At 36.7% G+C, this 20,977-nt stretch overlaps 2 protein-coding genes across 3 annotated transcripts in view; one reads left to right on the top strand and one right to left on the bottom strand.

Annotated features, from left to right (window-relative positions):
- Nucleotides 1-20,977, bottom strand: part of LOC105452139 (alkaline phosphatase-like) — a 173,050-nt gene that overhangs the window by 40,531 nt on the left and 111,542 nt on the right. Inside the window, exons 3-6 of the mRNA XM_011693003.1 lie at nucleotides 15,373-15,547; nucleotides 9,025-9,203; nucleotides 7,412-7,619; nucleotides 5,497-5,637 (exon numbers count right to left, since the gene is read on the bottom strand). Coding sequence (XP_011691305.1) covers nucleotides 5,497-5,637; nucleotides 7,412-7,619; nucleotides 9,025-9,203; nucleotides 15,373-15,547 — 703 coding nt within the window. The remainder of the gene's footprint in view (nucleotides 1-5,496; nucleotides 5,638-7,411; nucleotides 7,620-9,024; nucleotides 9,204-15,372; nucleotides 15,548-20,977) is intronic.
- The window catches only part of LOC105452137 (caspase-like), a 32,186-nt gene continuing 29,600 nt past the window's right edge, over nucleotides 18,392-20,977 (top strand). For both annotated transcript variants that reach the window (XM_011693001.1, XM_011693000.1), the window contains exon 1: nucleotides 18,392-18,591. In XM_011693001.1, coding sequence (XP_011691303.1) covers nucleotides 18,488-18,591 — 104 coding nt within the window. In that variant the 5' untranslated portion in view covers nucleotides 18,392-18,487. The remainder of the gene's footprint in view (nucleotides 18,592-20,977) is intronic.

The following is a 20,977-nucleotide window of genomic DNA, read 5'->3' as shown; positions in this document are numbered from 1 at the left end:
CTTTAGCCGTAGCATCGAGATCTCGACGCCGATTGCAAGCAAAACGAGGAAAATGCGACCACGAAACGCGCAGGGTGGGGGGGGGGGGGACAGGTCCCTCTGATGAAGTTTCCCTGGAAGTGCTCGGATGATCTCAAACTCTCGGCAATCAGCGTTACTACGGCGAACAGTATTTTCGCGCATGTTACACTCAGATCGCTCACGCGGATGTAACGTTGCGATAATATTGATATATGAAGTGTACCTTCCATATGTGTCTATATTTAGAAATTTGTCCAATTTTCAATTTAGAAATATCTTTAGGAATATCTTTTTCAATTTCGAGCGACAACGACGTGAGAGTTTCGTTACGTATAATTTTCGCGATAATTTTACAGGAATCGCAAATAACAAATACGCGCACAACTTGCGACGCATTGAAAAATATTCATACCGGAACAGCTGATTCATTTAGGTAATGTCAAAAAATATTCACGAGTACTCGTGAGGTGTCTGCGTTAAATCACAAACTAAACGCACCATAGTCATATAGCGCTTTCTCTTTGTTTGCAATCATATTGTACGGATATTTTATCTACAATATATAGCCGTATATTTCATGTACACAATAAAAAACCGTATACACTCCGCAGACAAAGAATATTTACAACTCGAAAAGAAAGAGTCTTTATTTTTTATTCACGACCATGTGGCCCCATTTCAGCTTCAAAATGAGAAAAATATGCGAACTTATGAAAAATGGGAAAAATATTCTCTCAAGATTTAAATCTATTTCAAAGACAATTTGCGATTTTTACGTATCATTGAATGATTGCAAAATTCACTATTATTACAGAGAAACAGAAACTGTTAAAACGTGTATAGTATTTAAGCGGTTTTTTTTTTCATGTTACTCTGTGGATTCCATTCTAATTATTGAAATTTTGTATTTACAAATAAACCTGTTTTGTTTACCTAACAGATAATTAACCTACGACTTTTTTCATTAATCAATGCAACCCGTATCACCAAAAATGTATTGCAACATGTCGTATGTATACTGCAGGTTAAAATGTAAACAAGTTCTTAATGAAACGCGTTGTTTTATTCATATTACACTTGTGCTCGAGTGACCCAATTGTATTGTATGTAAACATATGCAACATTCCACAAATCAAAGAAGAGAGAAAATGCAATACACCAATGAAATATATGATGTAATTTAACTTTATTTCTTTTTCTATCGTGTGTCTATATATTATTGCTTTATAGAAGAAGAAATAAAAATAAGAATTGTAAAATTAAAAAACTTTTGAGGAAATTTAATCAAAGTAAAAAAATAATTACTTTAAAAAATATCAATTTTGTCAAGGATTAATTTACAGAGTTAGTAAACAAAATAAATTTATGTTCAAGAGCATATTGTCAAAACGGAATTCAATTCAAAATAATACAAACATAATAAAAAAAGAAACACAAATTTTTTAATATAGTAATTTCTCAGCACGTTTTAATTTAGCGACTGATTAGCTTTTCAAGTGTATTAAAGAAAATTGTTTGCGATAAAAAGCTAATTATGTAAATTCGTCTCATTTATCGTTTTCATTATCGCTCGCACGTGTTAAATCTCTCGTGCAAATCTTTTAAATAGGAAAGAACGCGCAAAACGCTAGTAATAATGATGAAATTACACACTGATCTGCATGATTCGCAGTCTGGAAAAGAAGAATAGTTTGTTGAATTTTTTTGGTGCACACTAGATTTTAATTTATAAAAATGATCTGATAATATCAGGTTTTAAAGAAAAATGGGATTGAAAATCCTTGAAAATATTCAGTTTTCACCATTTTTAAAAAATGGTAAATGATAAACTCAAATGTGCTACAAACTTCCAAAAAAAAATTCAAATTATTAAAGTTTGAGTATTGTGTTTTAAAATGAAAATGCTTGCATCTTTATCGCAAGCATCATTGAATTTCAAACGTGCTTTGTTTTTAGAAATCAGTATGATAAAGTAGGATTACTCCATTAACTCATAGTGAAGCCATTGCTGATATTCTAATTTCTTCAACAAGTGAAATGATAATAAAATATCTAATAATAAGTTTTATAATACATGAAACTCATATAATTTTTTTCTATAAAATAGAAATGTCTCAATAAATTGCTTTTATCATTGTTTGAATAATAATAATCTAAATAAAAAAAAACAGATTTTTTTTACAATTCTGATTTAATTCCATGTATTAAATCCACACTCGACACTTTTTACTATCGTTCAACGATTTCGCAGTGTGCTTGAATAGAGCAATCGTCCTACTGCGTGTCTCTGTGCGTGCCTAAAAGCAAAAAGCATGCTAGAAGTTCGATGATGCCTATGGTAAAAGATTTCAACATTTTAATTTTTTTTTCAAAACACAATCAAGTTTTAATTTGAATTCTTCTCGAAATTTCCAGAATATCGGATTTTTAACAAAAAATTTTTTTAAATAGCTTAAAACGCATTTTTAAGGTTAAACATTATTTTTCTCCAAAAGCTGAAACGAAAACATTTAAAACATCTTCATTTGCAAATCGGCATTCACCGCACAAAAAACTTTAATAAAAACTATTCTTCTTTTAAAAAAAAAATTAAAATAGGTTTATGACATTTATCTTTGTATATAATTATATTACTCTTATATAAATTTCTTAGAAATTCATAGAATCTGTAAAAAATATCATATCCACGTCAAAATTTTATTAAATATATTGTGTCAAATTAAATAAAATATAATATTGACAATATTGTGAAAATCTGTACTAACACTAACTAAAATTTTGATTAAATTATTATATATTCATCGTATGTATGTACATTAAATATTTTACTTTGTATGTAAAAACTATTTAATAACTAACATAAAATTTCCCTTTTAAATTAATTAATTTGTACAGAGATTAAAAATATCACACTCAGCGTTTTTCCTGCCCCACTCTTTTAATACTCAACTTACTTTAAATATTTATTTTAATAATTGACTTTATGTTTAAATGCAACAACACATGAAGCTCATGTATATAGTAATTTTAATTCATTTAAAACATCCTCTATTTTGACGCATGTTTTTTAACAGTGGATAATGCATTCTCTGCAGCAGAGCTTTATAAATATCACATACATACATTTGTGTAATATGTCAGCTCCCCTTCTGAGAGACGGTAACACACTTCCGCGTACCATCCGCCCGGAAAGTGTTAATCAAATTGTTGCAATCTGCGAGTGCACGCAGATAGCTATATCTAGCTCACGTAAGCAGCTTCCGCGCGAAGTTTTCGAACTCATTTATATGTATGCACACGAGAGAAAATGTGGCGGAGTTCCAATCTGCCAACAGAGATGCGTTCCGGATCAACGATTTTCGATAAAGCGTCCCATTTATAAAATCGCTGAACTACGCGTCGATTTCAGCGATTTTTTTTTATATAACGACAAAACGTCAGTTACCTGCAGTTATTCACAGAAAATAAAAAACAATAAAATAGATAGAGTACAAAATGCTAACTCAATTTTTGTATGAAAAAAGACATCTTTCCTTATTCCCTTTGCTGTGCCTGTTATAGCCTATCTTTATTATAACGTGTGACTGACATATTATAAAAGTGGAAATCACAAATTTGCAAATGCTATTAATGGAACTAATTAAAATACAGAGAATCTAATTGGTAAAGTTGTCAAAAAATATCGATCAAAGTATTTACATCTAAATGTCGCTTTGGCCAAAACTTAACGTATTAAAACCAATGAATAATTTTAATAGCAAGTTTAAATTTTGCTCTGTTGGTTTAAAAAAAAATCTATATAATTTTACTTTTAATTGAAAACACAGCGTTAAGATTGGAAATTTTAATTAAAAAGAGAGACATTGACGCGTTTTAATTTTCATTAAAAAGTCCGCTTTATACAAAAGAATCCGTGAATAGCTATGTACTAGTGGGTTTCTCTATTTAAAAGTAATCTACACTTTGATATTCACCCATGCGCTTATTCATGATTCATTCCCATTATGAATCATTTGCTATTCATGTCATCTTCGACGCGCTGATGATTTTCCAAAATCGCCGAAACAACTCGCTGACAACTGGTGCGCGCGTTCTCAATTTACAGAATCAAATAATCCGAAAATACGTAGAAAATGATTTATCATAATGCGCACACTCAATGCTCATATATAATCGCGCTTTATTGTATTGCTGACTAAATCGAAATTTGGAATGTACGCGGAACGTGCATTAAAAGCGGCGTCGCTTTCACACGTCGGACAGCCGCATTGAATTGCAAATGCTTTTTTTTCCTCTCCTCCCGCCACGTCATTTATTGCTCTTTTTTAATCTCTCCGCCGTTTCGCACCTACACGAACCCTACTCGCCCCCTATTCGCGATAGTCGCGACGTTAGATCGATGGAACAAGCTGCGGTCGGATGTCATCATGAATTCTGATGTTACCGCAAATTCATCGATCACCATCATTCATCTTCCGAATAAATTATTTGTTTTGTCACGCAGGTTGGAAACTAATTAATACTTGTGTTCGATTTTTCCGTACCGTGAATATGTTAATCGCAAATTATTCTGACAACAGAAGATAGTTGCTGTTTTGTTGTAGATGTATGTGAAGTAGAATTTATATACTAATAAAATAGAGAAGAGAGGCACATTATTTTAAGAAACACAAATAAAGTTCGAAGAGATTTGTTAGTACTTTTAACAAAAACTTTTGACACGAAATATGTCACATGTAACTGTTTGAGAAACATTGATGTACAAGAATGGCGATTCGTATTAGAGACAGTTATATACACACTGAATGTAAATATGAAAATTAATCTTCTAAAATGTATGCATATCGGAAACCGTAACCACATTGAGGAAGCGGTCAACTGCTATAAAAGCTTGGAAACCGTTTTATGAAAACAGTAGGTAGTAGACCCTCGATAAATATGAGTCTGTGTATGCCTCGAGACTTATGTGAAAAAATGTGACTATGAATATAACAGCATACTATCACCTGAACACATTTAATTCACAAAATACACATTCTGCGCTGGTAAGAGATTATTTAATTTTGCCTTCGATCGAATTTTGTATAACACGATTAAATAAATGTAATGGTAAAATTGTGCTGCAAGCGAGACATCTAACAATAAATTGCATTAATTCTCAGGCAATAAAATCGCCGAAAGATAATATTATAAAAAATGCTCGAGTCCGCTTAAGTTTTAATTCAAAATTATTGCTACACGGTCTCTCCTCTCGAGGAATGTGAGTTTCGTATTTAGGAAAGGGTCATGCGCTAACGCGCCGCCGTCGCGTGTGTGAAAGCCGCAACTCTCATTTCTCAAGAGTAATGCCTCAAACCGACTCGCGTTTGTTGATATCTCGCTGGAGATGTATTTCGCGACTGCTACTCCTTTCGCCGCCCCGCGAACAAAGTTGTAAGTGGCTCTTTCTCTTTGATGTCGTAACTTCTGACTTACCCTCCACGAAGAGGAAGTATCCCTCGGGATTGTTCGCCAGTATCCGAAGCGCCTTAATCGCCATCTCGGCCAGAGAAGGATCGCCGGTGTCGTTCGTGTTCCGGTCGACGTCGAAGTCCATGTGAGAATAGGCGAAGAGACCTGCGGCAAAGAAAATAAGTCACGACAAGTATCCGGATCGTGTTACACGGAAAACAAACTCAGAACCTTATGGGCACATATGAGGAAACGCGCGGAATATAAAATTCGAAATATCGTACAAAATATATAAAATGTTAAAAACAAAAAAAAACTAGAGAGAAGATCATTATAACGGCAAAAGCATAAGATCTACAATGGATTATTTTAAGACAAATTTAAAAAAATGAAAATACCTAATTTAAATGATCATCTATAAATCAATGACCGAAACATTTGTTTTATATTATATAACATAATAATTAATATTTCATTACTTTTTGCGATTTCCATACTTCATCGCTTATTCATGATAATTTATACTTTGTCTTTTATAATTTACAATATTAAAATTTATTTTGGATATTATAAACGCTTTTAACTACGTTATCATGCTTTCACATTATTTCAAATTATTGCTGGTTAGCATTAATTGATTGTACATAACGTAACAGTAACTCGAAATTTCGCTCCATTGATCAATAGTTAACACTCTATCTTATTAGCTAGATACACAGAGAAATCATCAATAGCAATCGATAGGCACAATGTAATCTCATATTCCAAATGCTGAATGTCTAATAATTAATACACTGATTACGGGAGTGACAACAGCGTGCAATTAATACAATACAGCGACTAATCGCATTACGCTCAGATCTAAAGCGCCGAATGGTCGATGAAATTAAATTCTTGTAAGTCATTGCGACACTCGTGCGCATTGAATTCTGTGAATTCAAAGTCCATAATTCGATACATGCATATTTTAATGCGAATTAAACCATTAACAAATAATTATACTGTGTATCAGCCGTTGCTATGATATTAGTAAAGCAGATATTGAATGTTACTACATGTGTTTTTATTTTAGTACAAAAATGTCAAAATATCATATATGATCAAAAGTCTAAATAAATTTAATCATTTAATCTATTAACTGAATAATTAAATAATAAAAAAATTAAAATCAAAAAGTAGAAAAAAGGATAGATACATGTTTAAAACATTCAATATTTTAATTTTTTAAATCTTAATAGTTCAAGTTTTATAATAAATTTTATAATTAAATTTACAAAATTTTTAGAATAAAATACTACGTTAGAATACATGAATGAAGAATTTATAACTTTGTATGAATTCTTTCAACTATTTTTATATAGAATTTCAAAAGACAATCAAATGTAAAATAATTTTTCTACGAATTAAAAAGAAAGCATTATAGTATAGTACTGCATAATTAACTTGTGAAACATAAACCCAAATTCAGAATAAGCTAATACAGCATGTTCCAACATAATTAAATTCCAACATGATTAGCTCACCATGCATATATAACTTTGTTAGGATATTCTGAATAGAAATTATGGTGTTTACAAGATCAAGCCGGGCAATCAAGATCATCCAATAAATGGTAAGACATAATTTTCCAAAATATGAATAATCTCAATAATTATTATAAGATAATTATTATAAAATACTTAATAATTATAATATTTATTTAATAATGAATAAAAAGCGTTTGAAATATTTAAAAGAAAACACAACTGTGTTAAATACATCATTTAAATTCATTACATGGCCCATTTATTCAATAGTCTTAATTACTTTAATCTTATAATAATTAATAACTGATAATAATGTTTATGTAATGTTATAATGGCCGACAAAGCAAAGTCACTAAATCTTACATTAGAGAGATATAAACGTATTAAAACTTGTTATTACATATATTAATTACCTAATAATCGGTTCACTCTTCGTGTGTCCACCTTTTCAAATTGCTCTTTATTAGCGACATATTTCGCGGCTATATTTCTTTTACGATGATTCCTGGACCACTCTTCAATAAGGTTTCGACCGTCCAATCGCCTGCCTTCTTTATCCGGCTCTTCGGGATCCAAAGTCACCTTCGGTACAAAGTGGCGTCTGCCACCACCAAGTATCACCTATATCGATTTATTAAAATGAAAAATAACGTAATTTTATATAGTTTTTATACATAGTTCTCTCATTTTTTAAAAGATTCGATAAAAAATTTCAGAGCACATTAATTTTGCGGTTTCTCGCTTTGTTTAATAAGATATTCTCCATCGAATCGAGAGGATTTAAATTTATCAGAAACGCCATACTCCTTGATCTCTAATTCCACCTATCCGTGACGAGACACGCGGAACCGACTTTAATGAGAAAGAAAGTTTCGCCTCAACTTTCCCGGGAAACAGCGCACCAATGAAATCGCCCGCGGAGTTCTTTGCTTCATTCGGACTTCGAAGCAAAGACTCTTTTTTTCGAAAAATAGCACATCACAAGTTATTCCAAAAGGCAAAGATCACTAATTAATCCTGTCGCGCTTCGTTTTTTGATTACAATGCATTTTTTCTTCGTAATTGGTTTTAATATGCAAACGTTTGGTCATTCGATATTTTATTTAAAATACGGAATGCACGTCTTTCCAGTTCCAATCGGTCTAAATTTTTTCTATTTCTTGATCAAAAAAATTTCACAAGAAAATATCTTCAGATTGTAAAAAGTTTAGATTTTTCTCCTACATAAATAATACATTTAGTTCGGACTAGCAATCTATTCTCCGTTCGTTTCGCTGGTTTGATTGGGAGAGAAATGTACGAAACAAAGCGTCACGTGATAAAAGACGTGAATAAACTGCGAGACATATGTTTTATGTCTACCGATACAAGATAGAAGGCGCAATAAAGCGTGATAAAGGAGACGAACGAGCCCCCGATACGAGTTTTATGTCCACTCGATGCAGGAACGAATCATAACTGTGAAAACCTCTATACGTCATCTGGCGAATGTAATCGTATCGGACAGGCTTTACATCTTCGACCGTCGCACCTTTCAACTTGTCGCGGAACGGGCAACAGAATACCTAAACACTTTTTTTTTAAATTTTATCGCAATGCAGCGAAAGTACATTCGCGCGAGAGAAATGCACTTATTCAAGCGAATAAAATCCCGTCGTCCAATTTCATTAAAAAGATTCATTTATCGAAATTTTATCACTTGCAGTAGTTGCAGTTTGCGCGAAAGGTTCAAAGTAAAATGATATCCGTGAAATTTGGTATTATTTGAAATATCGAGATACTCATAGTTCTTTGTAGAATAATGCTAAAAAATGATTTTTATGACTTAATTTGCAGATTCGATTGCAGATTGCAATCGAAAGCACGACGTGCAGAAATAAAAGATAATAAAATTCATCTCTTTTGCTTCTCGAACAGCGAAACTTGCTAACTACACCCGGCGGAAATATAGTCATTGAACTTACATAAGGTGTAAAAAGTATCGAATATTCTCCCCGCACATGAACGCCAGGATATTATTACGTACAGTGATGTTACAGCCGGGCTCGTCCTCGAGCAGCTGACGCGCGATGTCTTTGCAAGAGGTACGTGCAGCAGGTGGTACTTTGCCGTCGTCCTCCCAGTAACGGCTGGCCGCGTGTGCATAAAGAGCCGCCGGTGTCGCGTGTGTAACCCTGGTGGTTGTAACCAGTCCCGTCGATTTGCCTGCGATCGGGAAAATCGTATTATTGCCTTTTTCGCGGTGAATTTTTCCCTTTTTCTTCCCCTCTCTCCCTCCCTCTTTTTCTCTATCTCTTTGTACCTCGATCTCTATCTATTTCTCTCTCTCTCTCTCTCTCTCTCTCTCTCTCCCCTTGTTCTCCACTGGCGAAGTTTCCGGCGCGTACGTGCTTTCGTAAATCACCCCTTCGGATCCTCGCGGTCGTTCGTATCCGCGTCCGACTTTATCGCGTTTAAGCGGGCCAAGCGTGCAACGTCACTGACGTAGACCCGGAAGACAAATTCCCCGAGTAGCGACCCCCGAGGCGAATCAGTACGATTTATACTTCATTGGGGGCGAAGTGGATTTTAGAATGTCGAACTGAACCGCGGGGGTAGGAGCCGTACGGGGATTATTATCCGACGGAGGTCGGCCGATGTATTATTCAGGGGAATCTCGAATCGACTCGTATCGTATCTAGCCGCGATGCGGTTACACTAAACTACTCGCTCTCAGGTGTAAATACTCGATGAAGACCTGAATCTTTCAAAATCCTGGGATTAATTTCTCTTCCGACAAGCATTCAATGTCCTATTGCGATTATACGCTTTCGAGTACAATAAAAAATTTCCAAATACTTAAAACTACTCTCATCGTTTCCCACGGCTGAAGATAAATCCTTTCAACATTTAAATTCGCGCTTACACAATATTTCAAATATAACTTCATTTTCAGAAAACAAAGGTATGACTGAACATAAAATTAATTACAAGGCAGGTATTTTTAATTATTCTCCTGACATTCATAAAGATTCATATCTAAATAAAAGTATAAGATAAAGTATAGATAAAGTTTCATATCTATATCATATATAAATATACAATAATTGATCCATTTAATGGTTGAAGTAGCAATGTTACGGAAGCTTAGCCACGATCAGAGTTGTAATGCGCCGCTCCACTCAGAGATCGCATTTTAATTACTCGAGTATTCGTAATAATCTTGGCAGCCGCCTCGGAGGTTTCGCTTAGCGCGGACGGGCTAAGGAATTAAGTTGGCACGCAGAGCTTGTGCAACGTGTGCACACAGTTCTCTCTCTCTCTCTCTCTCTCTCTCTCTCTCTCTCTCTCTCTCTCTCTCTCTCTCTCTACCGGGGTCAGTAATTACGGGAGTGGTTCTAGCGCGGGTGGTTCGATGCTAATCGACCCGAGTGTGTCGATGCGTGGTCCTTCATTAAAGATTCGCCAGGGGAACCCTTTGATCTCGATATCTCTACTACTCAAAATTATCACTGCATGATCCGGTTTAATTCATGACTTTACTTTTCGGCTAGTGAGCAAAATTGTCGATACTACTAATTCGAAAGATTTGATTTGAAAACTTTATGCTGCATGCATTACGAAATAATTTGAAGGAAAACGAAGTCAATTGCATTTCGAATAAAAATGAATTGATATAACTATGGCATATATGAATCATTATATTCAATGTATAAATCATTACGAACATATGAATATTAAGATGTAAACTTGGTTCGAGCTGGTATAACATATGGCATACATAAATCGCATTATTGAATGTATAAATCATTATGAATACGAATATTAAGATGTAAATTTGGTTCGCAAAGAGCATGTATTATGAATTCCACACAATCGAAAAAGAATATTAAAACTGTAATGTTACAAGCTAATAGCATAAAAATTTAATGATTGTTAACTTAATGATTGAGCGTATTATAGAAGCATTATAAATTGCATTATATATATATATATATATATATATATATATAAAGATCATGATAAAACTTTTACAAGAGTTATTTGCCTTTCTTTTCAGATCCTTCAAATAATTGGAATCCCGTAAGGAAAGTTTAGAAAATCTTGTTACAAAAACATCGAAGTCATTAAAGAGATATTTAATTATATATCTTGTTTCGGAAATTAAATTATTTTGGCAAGCAAAAGCTTCTCTCTAGTAACGTGAGTATACGATAGAACTTTGTTTCTTCGTTAACTTCAAGTGACTTCGCTTTAAGAGGAATTTAATTTGAGGCTTAGCTGTCGAGTTATCTGAAGTTTCAAATTAAAAAGTTGTAAAAACAGCTGGTGTACCGGCCAAAAATTTTTGCCGGTAGAGGAAGTTCTCAAAATCGTTTCCGAATACTCCCATTCCCGCGGAACATGGGAAACGGCCCGAACGGCCCATTCTTAACGCCAAAATGGCGAAAAAATTCAGCCAACGCTACTTGGTCCTTCTTTTTTATGCGTGCCCATAAATTTCGCCGAAAGGGAACGAGGTGGCCTACATCAAGATGTTCTCGGGTCGGCGGACGCGCGAACGTAAATATTCCTGCGGGATCGTCCGCCGGATCCACCGCGGTCGTATCCAATTCGTTCCCCGCTTCCCGATGGGCGAAACGATGGTGAGATTTCGTAGGTCGCGCACGACCCGCGTTTCAAGATGATAATTCAAGGAGTTCCGGGGCGCCGGATGAGAACTGGTGGAATCTCGATTCGCCCCTCGAGATGCGCGTAAATGGACCGTAGTAAGTCGCGCTCGAGGACAGAGGCGCGGAGCCTCTCCTATTCCAACCCGCAACTTATCCCTTTCGCCAGCAAAGTTGCTTTAATGCGCGAGCTCCTTAGCGAAATCGAGATATCGGGAAATGACGTTTCAAATCTCCGGGTTTACATCTAGCAGGATATTGACACTTCTATCGATCCGCCATGGAATATTGGATATTGATCGGAGATGATACTTTATTTTATTTCAAAGTATCGGTATACTTAATGGTATTGATATCACATGCAGTCGCGATATAAGCGCAAGAATTATTTCTGTTGTAGTAAATTAATAGAGAAAATATCGATACATATAATAAATTAACATTACAAGAAGAACAATGAAAAAACATGGAAAATATATAAATACTTCAAAATTCTGATGTAATATATTATATCGGAGTCGCGATGAGCACAAGAAATATCTCTGTTGTAGTAAATTGATAGAGAAAATATTGATATACGTATAATGAAAATATATCACGAGAGGATTAAAATAAAATGTATAAGAGAAGAGAATATATACATCAAAATTATACTTTAATTCCGTATTTCTTATACTCTCATCTATTCTAATTCCCTCCCTATTTCTTTTCGTTCCTTCAACGTTTATTTTATTATTTCACGTTTCTCGCCTTATTGCACGAGAACGACGATTATTCTTCGAGTGATAGATAACCCGTACCGTTCGCTCTCAATTAACGCCTTTATTATCTTCACTATCTCGCCATCGTTTTTCCGCTCTCTCTCTCTCTCCTCTGTTTTCAATTCCCCTATTTCCCGGCTCATTCGACGTCGAATTTCTATCGGCGCCGTGCATCACCTCACGTCGGCAGCGTCGCGCTAAAGAACGTGACAAACCGCCGACGAGAGGGCCAAAAAGCCGCGGCGCGGCCGCGCGGAAAGCCAGGGGGTGTCAACGGCAAACGGCGCGCAATTAATCAGCTGGGCCATTCATCTTAATGATCGCGCCAAAGCAAGCTCGTCCTTTCATGCCCGCGTGTACATACAGCACGCCGGTGGCGCGCGTGTCAGCAACGCGTACACTCGCATACATATTGCCCGCGGGATCGCGCCGCGTCCGCCGCGCCGGCCGGTTCTGGCAACGTGTCAACTGCTCAAAAACACAATGCCGCTGTTTGTTACCGTGAAGGAGGATACGGGCACGGAAAACGATACGCGCGGTCGCCCGGTCCTGTCGTCATATATCGCAATATCCGCGCAATGTCCCAGTAAGGAAGAAATCCTCTTAATTGGCCGCGACCTGTAAAATCCTCGAACGCCGCGGCGACACAGTACATCTCCGTAATTGACAGAAAGATCGGTTAATTGAGATCTCTCAATTAACCATTTCTCACCCGTCAACAAAACGAGTTCGAGCTTGCGAGTGAAAAGTGCATCCACCTGCGAGAGCTAAGGATGAAAGTATAAAGGTGGCGAACGCTCGCGCGCGTCAGATAACGAGATGCGCGTCGCTGGAGATCGTAATATACTTCGCGCGGATATATACCGCGCGTTACAGCATGTACATATTCCGACGGGTGTTTATTATTTATTCGCAACGCGCGTTCGAGATATTCGCGAGCACCTGCGCGCTCCGCTTCCGCGTAAGCAAGAAATTACATCACAAGCGGATTACACACCGCGCGCGGCGCGGTGCGCGCCCGTTCGTTCGCGCGTTAGTTCTTTGCGGCGACCGCGGCCATCGCAAACAAACCGTAAGCGATTACTAATGACCGTCCAGAGAAACGCGGAGTAGAGTATAACGTTAATTCGCCGCCATCGCCAGCAACGCCCACTCATAAACTTACAATTTGGCGGTAGAAGCAATTACAACGGTATCGCCGATAATTACTTCTGCAATGGACACCCGGCGGCAAACCTCCGCTGCGACGTAATATTATGTATATACAGCACACTTGCGTATATATACATATACAGTGTATATGTATACACAGATGCAGGTACTGTCGACAGTTTTGATTTAGCTTTACGGCGCGTTGTTTTAGCAACGATGTAATAAAACGTTATTATAGCTCGCACGATTTATCCGGCACGTAGACAATGTCGTGTAACAACGGTGCCTTTGACGGCGCGGCGCCGGCTAACATCGTCGCGAGAACGTCCCATGCCTTTCTCTAATTGCATTTTCTACTGCCGCCGACAAGACGGGGGAATACCCTTTCGAATACCCGCGCTCGCCTTTGACGCGCGGATTTCCTTACGGCACGATGCGCGTTCCGAATACCCTGGCATCACAGAAACGGACTGATTACGCGAGTGCTTCCCGAGATTATTGTCTTCTATTAGATAATGCGCGTAATTACAACTTGTGAACACAATAGTCGAGATTCCTGTTAAACGTCCTAACGTGGACACGCATTAAACGGTAATTTATATATACATCCTTTAAACAAATACAGATATTCTTTAAGGCTCAAAGCAAGAAGAACTTCTCATATTGTATTACTTTGGTATATAGAGAACGTATTATGAATTCTATTTTAACAATACCTTCGTTCAAAACATATTTTCTTTCATCGACATTTGAAAATTGAAATAATCACAAAAAAATTAATTTTTAATTATCGATTAATTAATTTGCAATTATCGTCTTTCACAAATTATCATTTAATTAATTTCCAATAAATATTATTATTGAAATCATATAAATTCTATTATCATTAAAATTATTCAATATAATTTGGACGAATCATAATAAAATCTTGCGATTTGTTTAAGATATATTTAACACGTCGGTCACGTAATGCAAAATTATCTAACAATTCTGCTTTAAGAATTTCCCACCTTTTAAATCTGTCTCCCAGCAAATATATTAATTAGCGCGTGCCGCGCATATATGCATAAAACCATAAACACCACCCGAGCTTCGAGCTGCGAGGCAGTGAAACTGCGAAAGTTTCGGGTGGCCAGAACGTCCAGAATATTCTCGTATGTACGGCGCGATTTAATAAACAGCACGTGAAATCTTCCATTAGGCAGAATCGTTCTAGCTTGTGCAATTAGCGCCAGCCGTAAATTAGATATCGGCTTCCGGTCAAGCGCCGCGCCAAGAATACGATGTGCGCCGCGTGCTGTGCGGCACGGCATGGCGCGGGGCGCGCGCAAGCGCGAATTCAATTTATACGTGGGCATTTAATCGTGCGCCGTGTTTGGGCAGTTTAATCGTTTTAACGCCCGTCCCCGGCAAATTGGATGTATGCGCAGATTAATTACGTTTGCTCATAATGACGAGATCGCGGGATCGTAAACGCCGCGCGCCGTGGAAATTCGGTGGAAAGTAACGATCCGATTAGAAAGATTAATCTGTCGAGAGTGTATATGTTATAAGTCATTCGACCATTACCCTATCCTTTATGTAAGATTTATCGGTATCGGTTGCACCTTTGCGAACGTGTCTAGATTTTGTTTCTCGCTAGATTAATGCCACTATAATCCTATAAATTCATTGAGAAATCAGCTCTGTACACGGACTCAAGATAACAAATTGAGCAATTTCTACCATAAATATTCCGTTTTCGATTTGTGCAACTATTTAAATATTAATTCCATGCCATATCGTCGTAGCGAGAGCATGATGGAGGCTTACCTTGATCCTGGGCCCAATTAATAAGCGAAGGAACGCGCGCCTCGAAACTGGAGTAACAGTCCTCGAAACGTGCCGATGAATCCAGACCAACAGTCTCGTAATTGGCTTTAACTCCGCAGAGCAGTGCCGTCGCGCATGCCGACGATTCGCCGACTTGGGCATCCATGTTGTACGTCTGGAAACAAGATAACGGAGATTAATTGCGTATTTTCGCGTAATCAAATCGCGATTGATTAACAAATTTGTGATTTGATAAATTTTTATTTCCGTAAAGGAAAACGTGTTCCTCGGTCAATTGTATCTTATATAAAACTAAATTAAAAGCGGTCACTTCATTTCATTTACGGATTCTCCAATCAATTTCCCTTCCGCAAAATTCTGCTGACACAGTAAAAAAATTTAAATAAAACAGTTTTATTTCTGTTCTACATCTCCACGAAACTTAAATTATGAGTACTTTTGGATTTCAATCATTTTCAATCGCAGAAGCAATTTTATATAATTCAGAGACAGAGATATTTTATTATTAACGATTAAATTCAGATGAAAAAAATAGTAATCCAGCTGCTTTGCAATGATCGTTTCATTGTCAAACCATCTCTCCCGTCAATGTCTTATATGACATTAAATTTCCAGAAATAATCCATCTAAATTTAAACAAATTTCAATGTGCTACCAATTATTATTTAGAGTGCTGTTTTTGCTGTTTATCCATATATTAATGTGGCTGTGATTACGTAAATAAAGCATTGCCATACATCAAGTTCTCAGAACGTCAGGAGCCTCGACGGACGAGGAATGATAAGTTTCGAGGTAAAGAGAAATTCCGATGTAAGTGGACGTCGCTTTTATGTGTCATGACTGGCGATTTTCGTTGGGTAACAGGATATGGGTCGAAGTATGTCACCGCTGTCTAGGAACCGCACGTCGCTTTCAGCGCTCTAGGGTAAGCACTGCAACGAGCAAATGGGCATTTCTGTCCATCGGCACACTCGACTCAAATCCGCTCCGAGCTTTGATGAAAACGACAGCTGTGCTCTATTACCGCTAGCGATTCGCGAATAAAAATTGTCAGCGCCGCTTTTCATTCGCCGCAGAAATTAATGAAAACGATCACTCGTCGAATGCAGCACTCGGCCAATATTTTAATAAAAATTTCAATCGATATAGGAGAATTTACGATATATATATATAAAACATAAGATTTCTAATATTTTTTACTTTATAATTAATTTTTCCCACAAAAGTATAGTAATATTATTTTTCTAGATTTTATCGAAGATTATTATTACGATTTTTACATTATTATATATTTTCCTTCGCTGTCACGAATACCGATTATGTGTCGTAATGAAAACGATCCCTTGAAGTTAGATTTAAAAGGTCGATCAGTACGACACGAAAGGTGGTGGCTGGAACAAACTCGTGCGCATAAATCCCCATGGCAATGTTCGAAGGCGGCGCTTTCGCGTAAAGTACCGCTGATATCCGACGGTTTTCTTATTATACTACTAGCCCGTTTTGGGTATCCTTTCGTTTCCCCATAGGGAGTCGATTGATTCGCCCGAACGCGCGTCCCTATTTCAGAACCCGGCCGGCACTACAACACTTCCCGGCTGGCAAGTGCCGATTTCCTTTCGCGCAAGAACACCCATAAAGTACACTCGTCATTATCATACCGAAAAGCCATGCATCGTCAATTCAAATATCGTTATAGATTAACTGCGGGGCCGCACGACACGGTCGATCGCCAAGTGGCGGCAAAGTAGAACGCCCGAAGCTCCGAAATACAACCCGCAATAGTGAGGGACTATACGTCGACTAAACACGAACTCCGATATTCTCGGCATGAAATTGCAAGAGAAGAGGGTCAACTAGGCTGTTGGATAACAAGAGTGAAAACCCAAAATTCTACACACTATATAGATGTACAATATCACGCAAAAAAGGAACAAAATCGCAAGCCAACATATTCTCCTCTTCGAAACGTTTAATTTTTCAACACTAGTATCTCGAAATCGCTCATTTGAGATACTATTAAGAATTTTATTATTAGCAGAAAAAAAAATGTACGGAAATATATAGAGAATACCGTATAATTTACATAATAAAATCCAGAATTAAAAATATAATAATCATAAGAAACATTCTTTCACAACGACTGTCGTGAAAAGTTTAAGATGTACGGAAAAAAAATTACTGTTGCCACAACATAATAATTGTGATAATTTTCGCCCATCAATTTAAAAAGGTTATAGGAACTAAAATACTTTGGATTAAGTGACTTACATAGTTAACTGAACTCTCACAATCAGTCTCAATGTTGCGACGTGCAACTATATCATATATATCTCTCAAGCATACTATTTGTGGTGCAGACCACATTAGAGAGACAACAATAATTCTTCGATTCAGGCAACCACATATATGAAGATATTCTAACCGAATGTTATTTATCCTAAGCATTACGGTTATGAGAACCGTACTGATGAGCATACCTAGCTTAACAGATATATGCCATGTAACATCAATATAACTTAAATTCACATTCATTTCTTTTTCAAACATAGAAAATATAAACTGAATATTGTTGTAATATTCATAGCAATTTTTTTCCGTATAACGTTGGATATATTTATTACGTTTCAGAGAAATTCTCTTTTACTTGTCTACCTGCAACACGTACATCACAAGCATTACATCTCTTCCGGCATTTGCCCAAAGCGACCCCAATTTCAATTTCCACCGCAGTAATATATACTATACGCTATACATTCACGGAATTGGAATCAATTTGTATCCCAAAATGCGCAAAAAGTGTTCGCGATCTGCAGGGAATTGAGGGAAATATCCGAAATCTCTGCAACGTGCAATGTGCAACGACGCGCAGCCATTCAACTGTCCCCGATAGGCACGAAGGTGCTGTAGATTATCGCGTATTATCGGCGATGCTTTTATCGCGGACGGTTTCCTCGACCGGGCACGTCGATAAGATAAATTCGGCGCGCGCGAAGCGTGTCTTTCTGGTTAGGAAGGTGCAGTGAGCGAACGGCAGTGTGAACGGGTAAACGCAAATTGTGGACATCGTTAGGTGGCAACCGGCACCAGGGGCAGCATGCAGGACGACAAGTGCACTCCGCAGCAGGAACAGTGGAGCGTTTCACCGCCGAACAGGTCGCAACGGAGCGTGCCGGACGGATGGCCGTTCAGGAAGGCAAAGTAAGCACCACTTCGTCACGTCGTGACCGATATAAAGCGCAGAGATATGGAGGTACTGCAAGTAATCGACGTGCGACTGACGTGATAGGTGCGCTTTTCAGCGCTTTTCTCAGACTTTTCCCTCTTTCACTCGCTAAAACAAATACTAAGGTCAATTGCTAACTTTATGGCCCTTTTATAATCTTTGTCGCAAACGGAAACTAGTAAAGTGTTGTATTCAAGCATACATGCATAAAAATAAAATCACTAAATGTAGACACCAAAATTTTATGATGATTTTCCTTTTTACAGTTATTTGTTCCTAATAGAAGTCATCGGATGTCCAATAATGTATTGAAAATATATAATTCATTTTGCTTGTATTTAATGATCAACTGCTTTATCTCTAATAAAGAATTCAGGAGATAATTGCTTCTTTATCTGTTTTGCTACAATTATAACATTGATTATAACGCAAATAGAGAATTGTAATTAACTGCAAATTAAACTGTAAATAAAAATGCAAATATTCGAATAAAACAAAATATTGACATTTAAAGATGCATTAAAACTATTTTTTTTATATTTGCATTTGATTGCTTTCATTTTAATTTCAATTGCAAACGTCCTTGATTTTATTTCAATTTATCGTTCATTTAAATATCGCTATGCATTCCTAGTACATGTAACATATGTAACACGTAGCGACATATGCCTGGTAATATTCATTTTTTTAGCTTCCGGTTATTCAAGCAAAAATATCTTTCTGTTCCAAGACCGCCGAAATATTATTCTAACGAAAATTTCACTTTCCTAAGAATTCACCGTCGTTTTCCGTATCTTGAACCAGTTTCAACTGGGCAAGATTGTCTAAGGCGACAAACATTCTGATATCAAGCGCGATTACATGGAATCGAGTTTATCTCATAGAGCGCGATGCGCTTGAGGATTACGTCGCTATCTATATCCGGTGCAGTATTTTTTTTTCTCTCGCGAGGTCCTCTCATGCGAGGTGGAAGCGAGCTCTGACGCGCGTTATGCGCTTATTCTCGCAGCCGCGCATAACGCATGGTTGGTGTAATTGTCGGATACCGACCAAAGAGGAACGGGGTGGCGGGGGCGGGAAGCCGCGACTGAGTAGATTTATATTCATAATAGCGGAGAGTTGGAGGCCGTTAGGCGCAAAATGTTTTAGAGCCCAAAGTAAACGCCGCAGTGTTCGCCGGTAATGCCGGTAACTCACTTCTCCCACGACGAACATTTGTCTCGTAATGGCCACTGGCTCACCACGTTTATGACTAGTTCGTAAACGCCCCGCAGTGGTTTTGTCACATCCGTTCTGTGTTCTCCCCCTACCCTCCAGTCTCTCTCTCTCTCTCTCTCTCTCTCTCTCTCTCTCTCTCTCTCTCTCTCTCTCTCTACCTCGCATCCCTTATATATATTCTGAGTGTTCTTGATGACTACACTGGTGGTTGTACGTATATGCCATTTCCATATATTCATAAGTATATATATCAGCGTATCCATCCATAAGAATCGCTCAAGCGATGACTCTTGTGCTGACTCTTTAATTCTACGGTTTTTCTGCTTCACCATCATGTCATACTTTTTTGAAAGTTACAATTTTCAGGGCGCACGAAATTAATACTATAAATAAAGTTATAACATAATATCATAAAAGTTTAAAATATATATTAATAAATATAATATAAATAATCTTTTTCATGAATATTTTATCGGAAATAAATTAAATTGTATTTTGTACCATTTATAAACACAGAAGTAACTAAATTTTATAAATTTTGAAAAACAAAAAGAGAGACAGAGAGCAGAAAAAGAGATTACTAAATTCTATTTATATATATTTTTTAAATAAACGTGAAATGTGTCGCTACAAAATAAAATATTTCTAGATCATCAACCCAAGGATGAAACGAAAACATTTTAAGGTCGGAAAGCTATGTAGGACAAAACATATATTTAAATAGTAAGATATCAGTGAAATACTAATTTTAAAATAGAAATTCTGTATGTGTGCATACAGATATTCATCATTATACATATGTGCATCAGTTGGCGCAAATAAAACATCGCTAATACAATATATTGCTTTATCACTCTGTGTTTTGATTATACAGTACGCAAAAATCTGATATAATCGCGCTTATATGTAAAAAATATATAATTTTTGTTGTTGTAGAATAAACTGGGTTGCAAGAATAAAGATATTTCCTTAAATAAATCAAAATTGGCACAGGAATCTATAAATAAAAGGCAGTACAAAATTTCTTTAGCTTCCAGATATTGAAAAATATTATAACTTGTAATTTGATTAATCTGTAAATATTTTCACCATTGAGCTATTAAGCTATAGCTATAGTATAGCTTAAGCTATAATATATGATAT

Source organism: Wasmannia auropunctata, unplaced genomic scaffold (genome assembly GCF_000956235.1).
Source record: "Wasmannia auropunctata unplaced genomic scaffold, wasmannia.A_1.0 LD336037.1, whole genome shotgun sequence".
NCBI lineage: Eukaryota > Metazoa > Arthropoda > Insecta > Hymenoptera > Formicidae > Wasmannia > Wasmannia auropunctata.
Note: the sequence above shows the minus strand (reverse complement) of the source record. Positions and strands in the feature narration are given on the sequence as shown.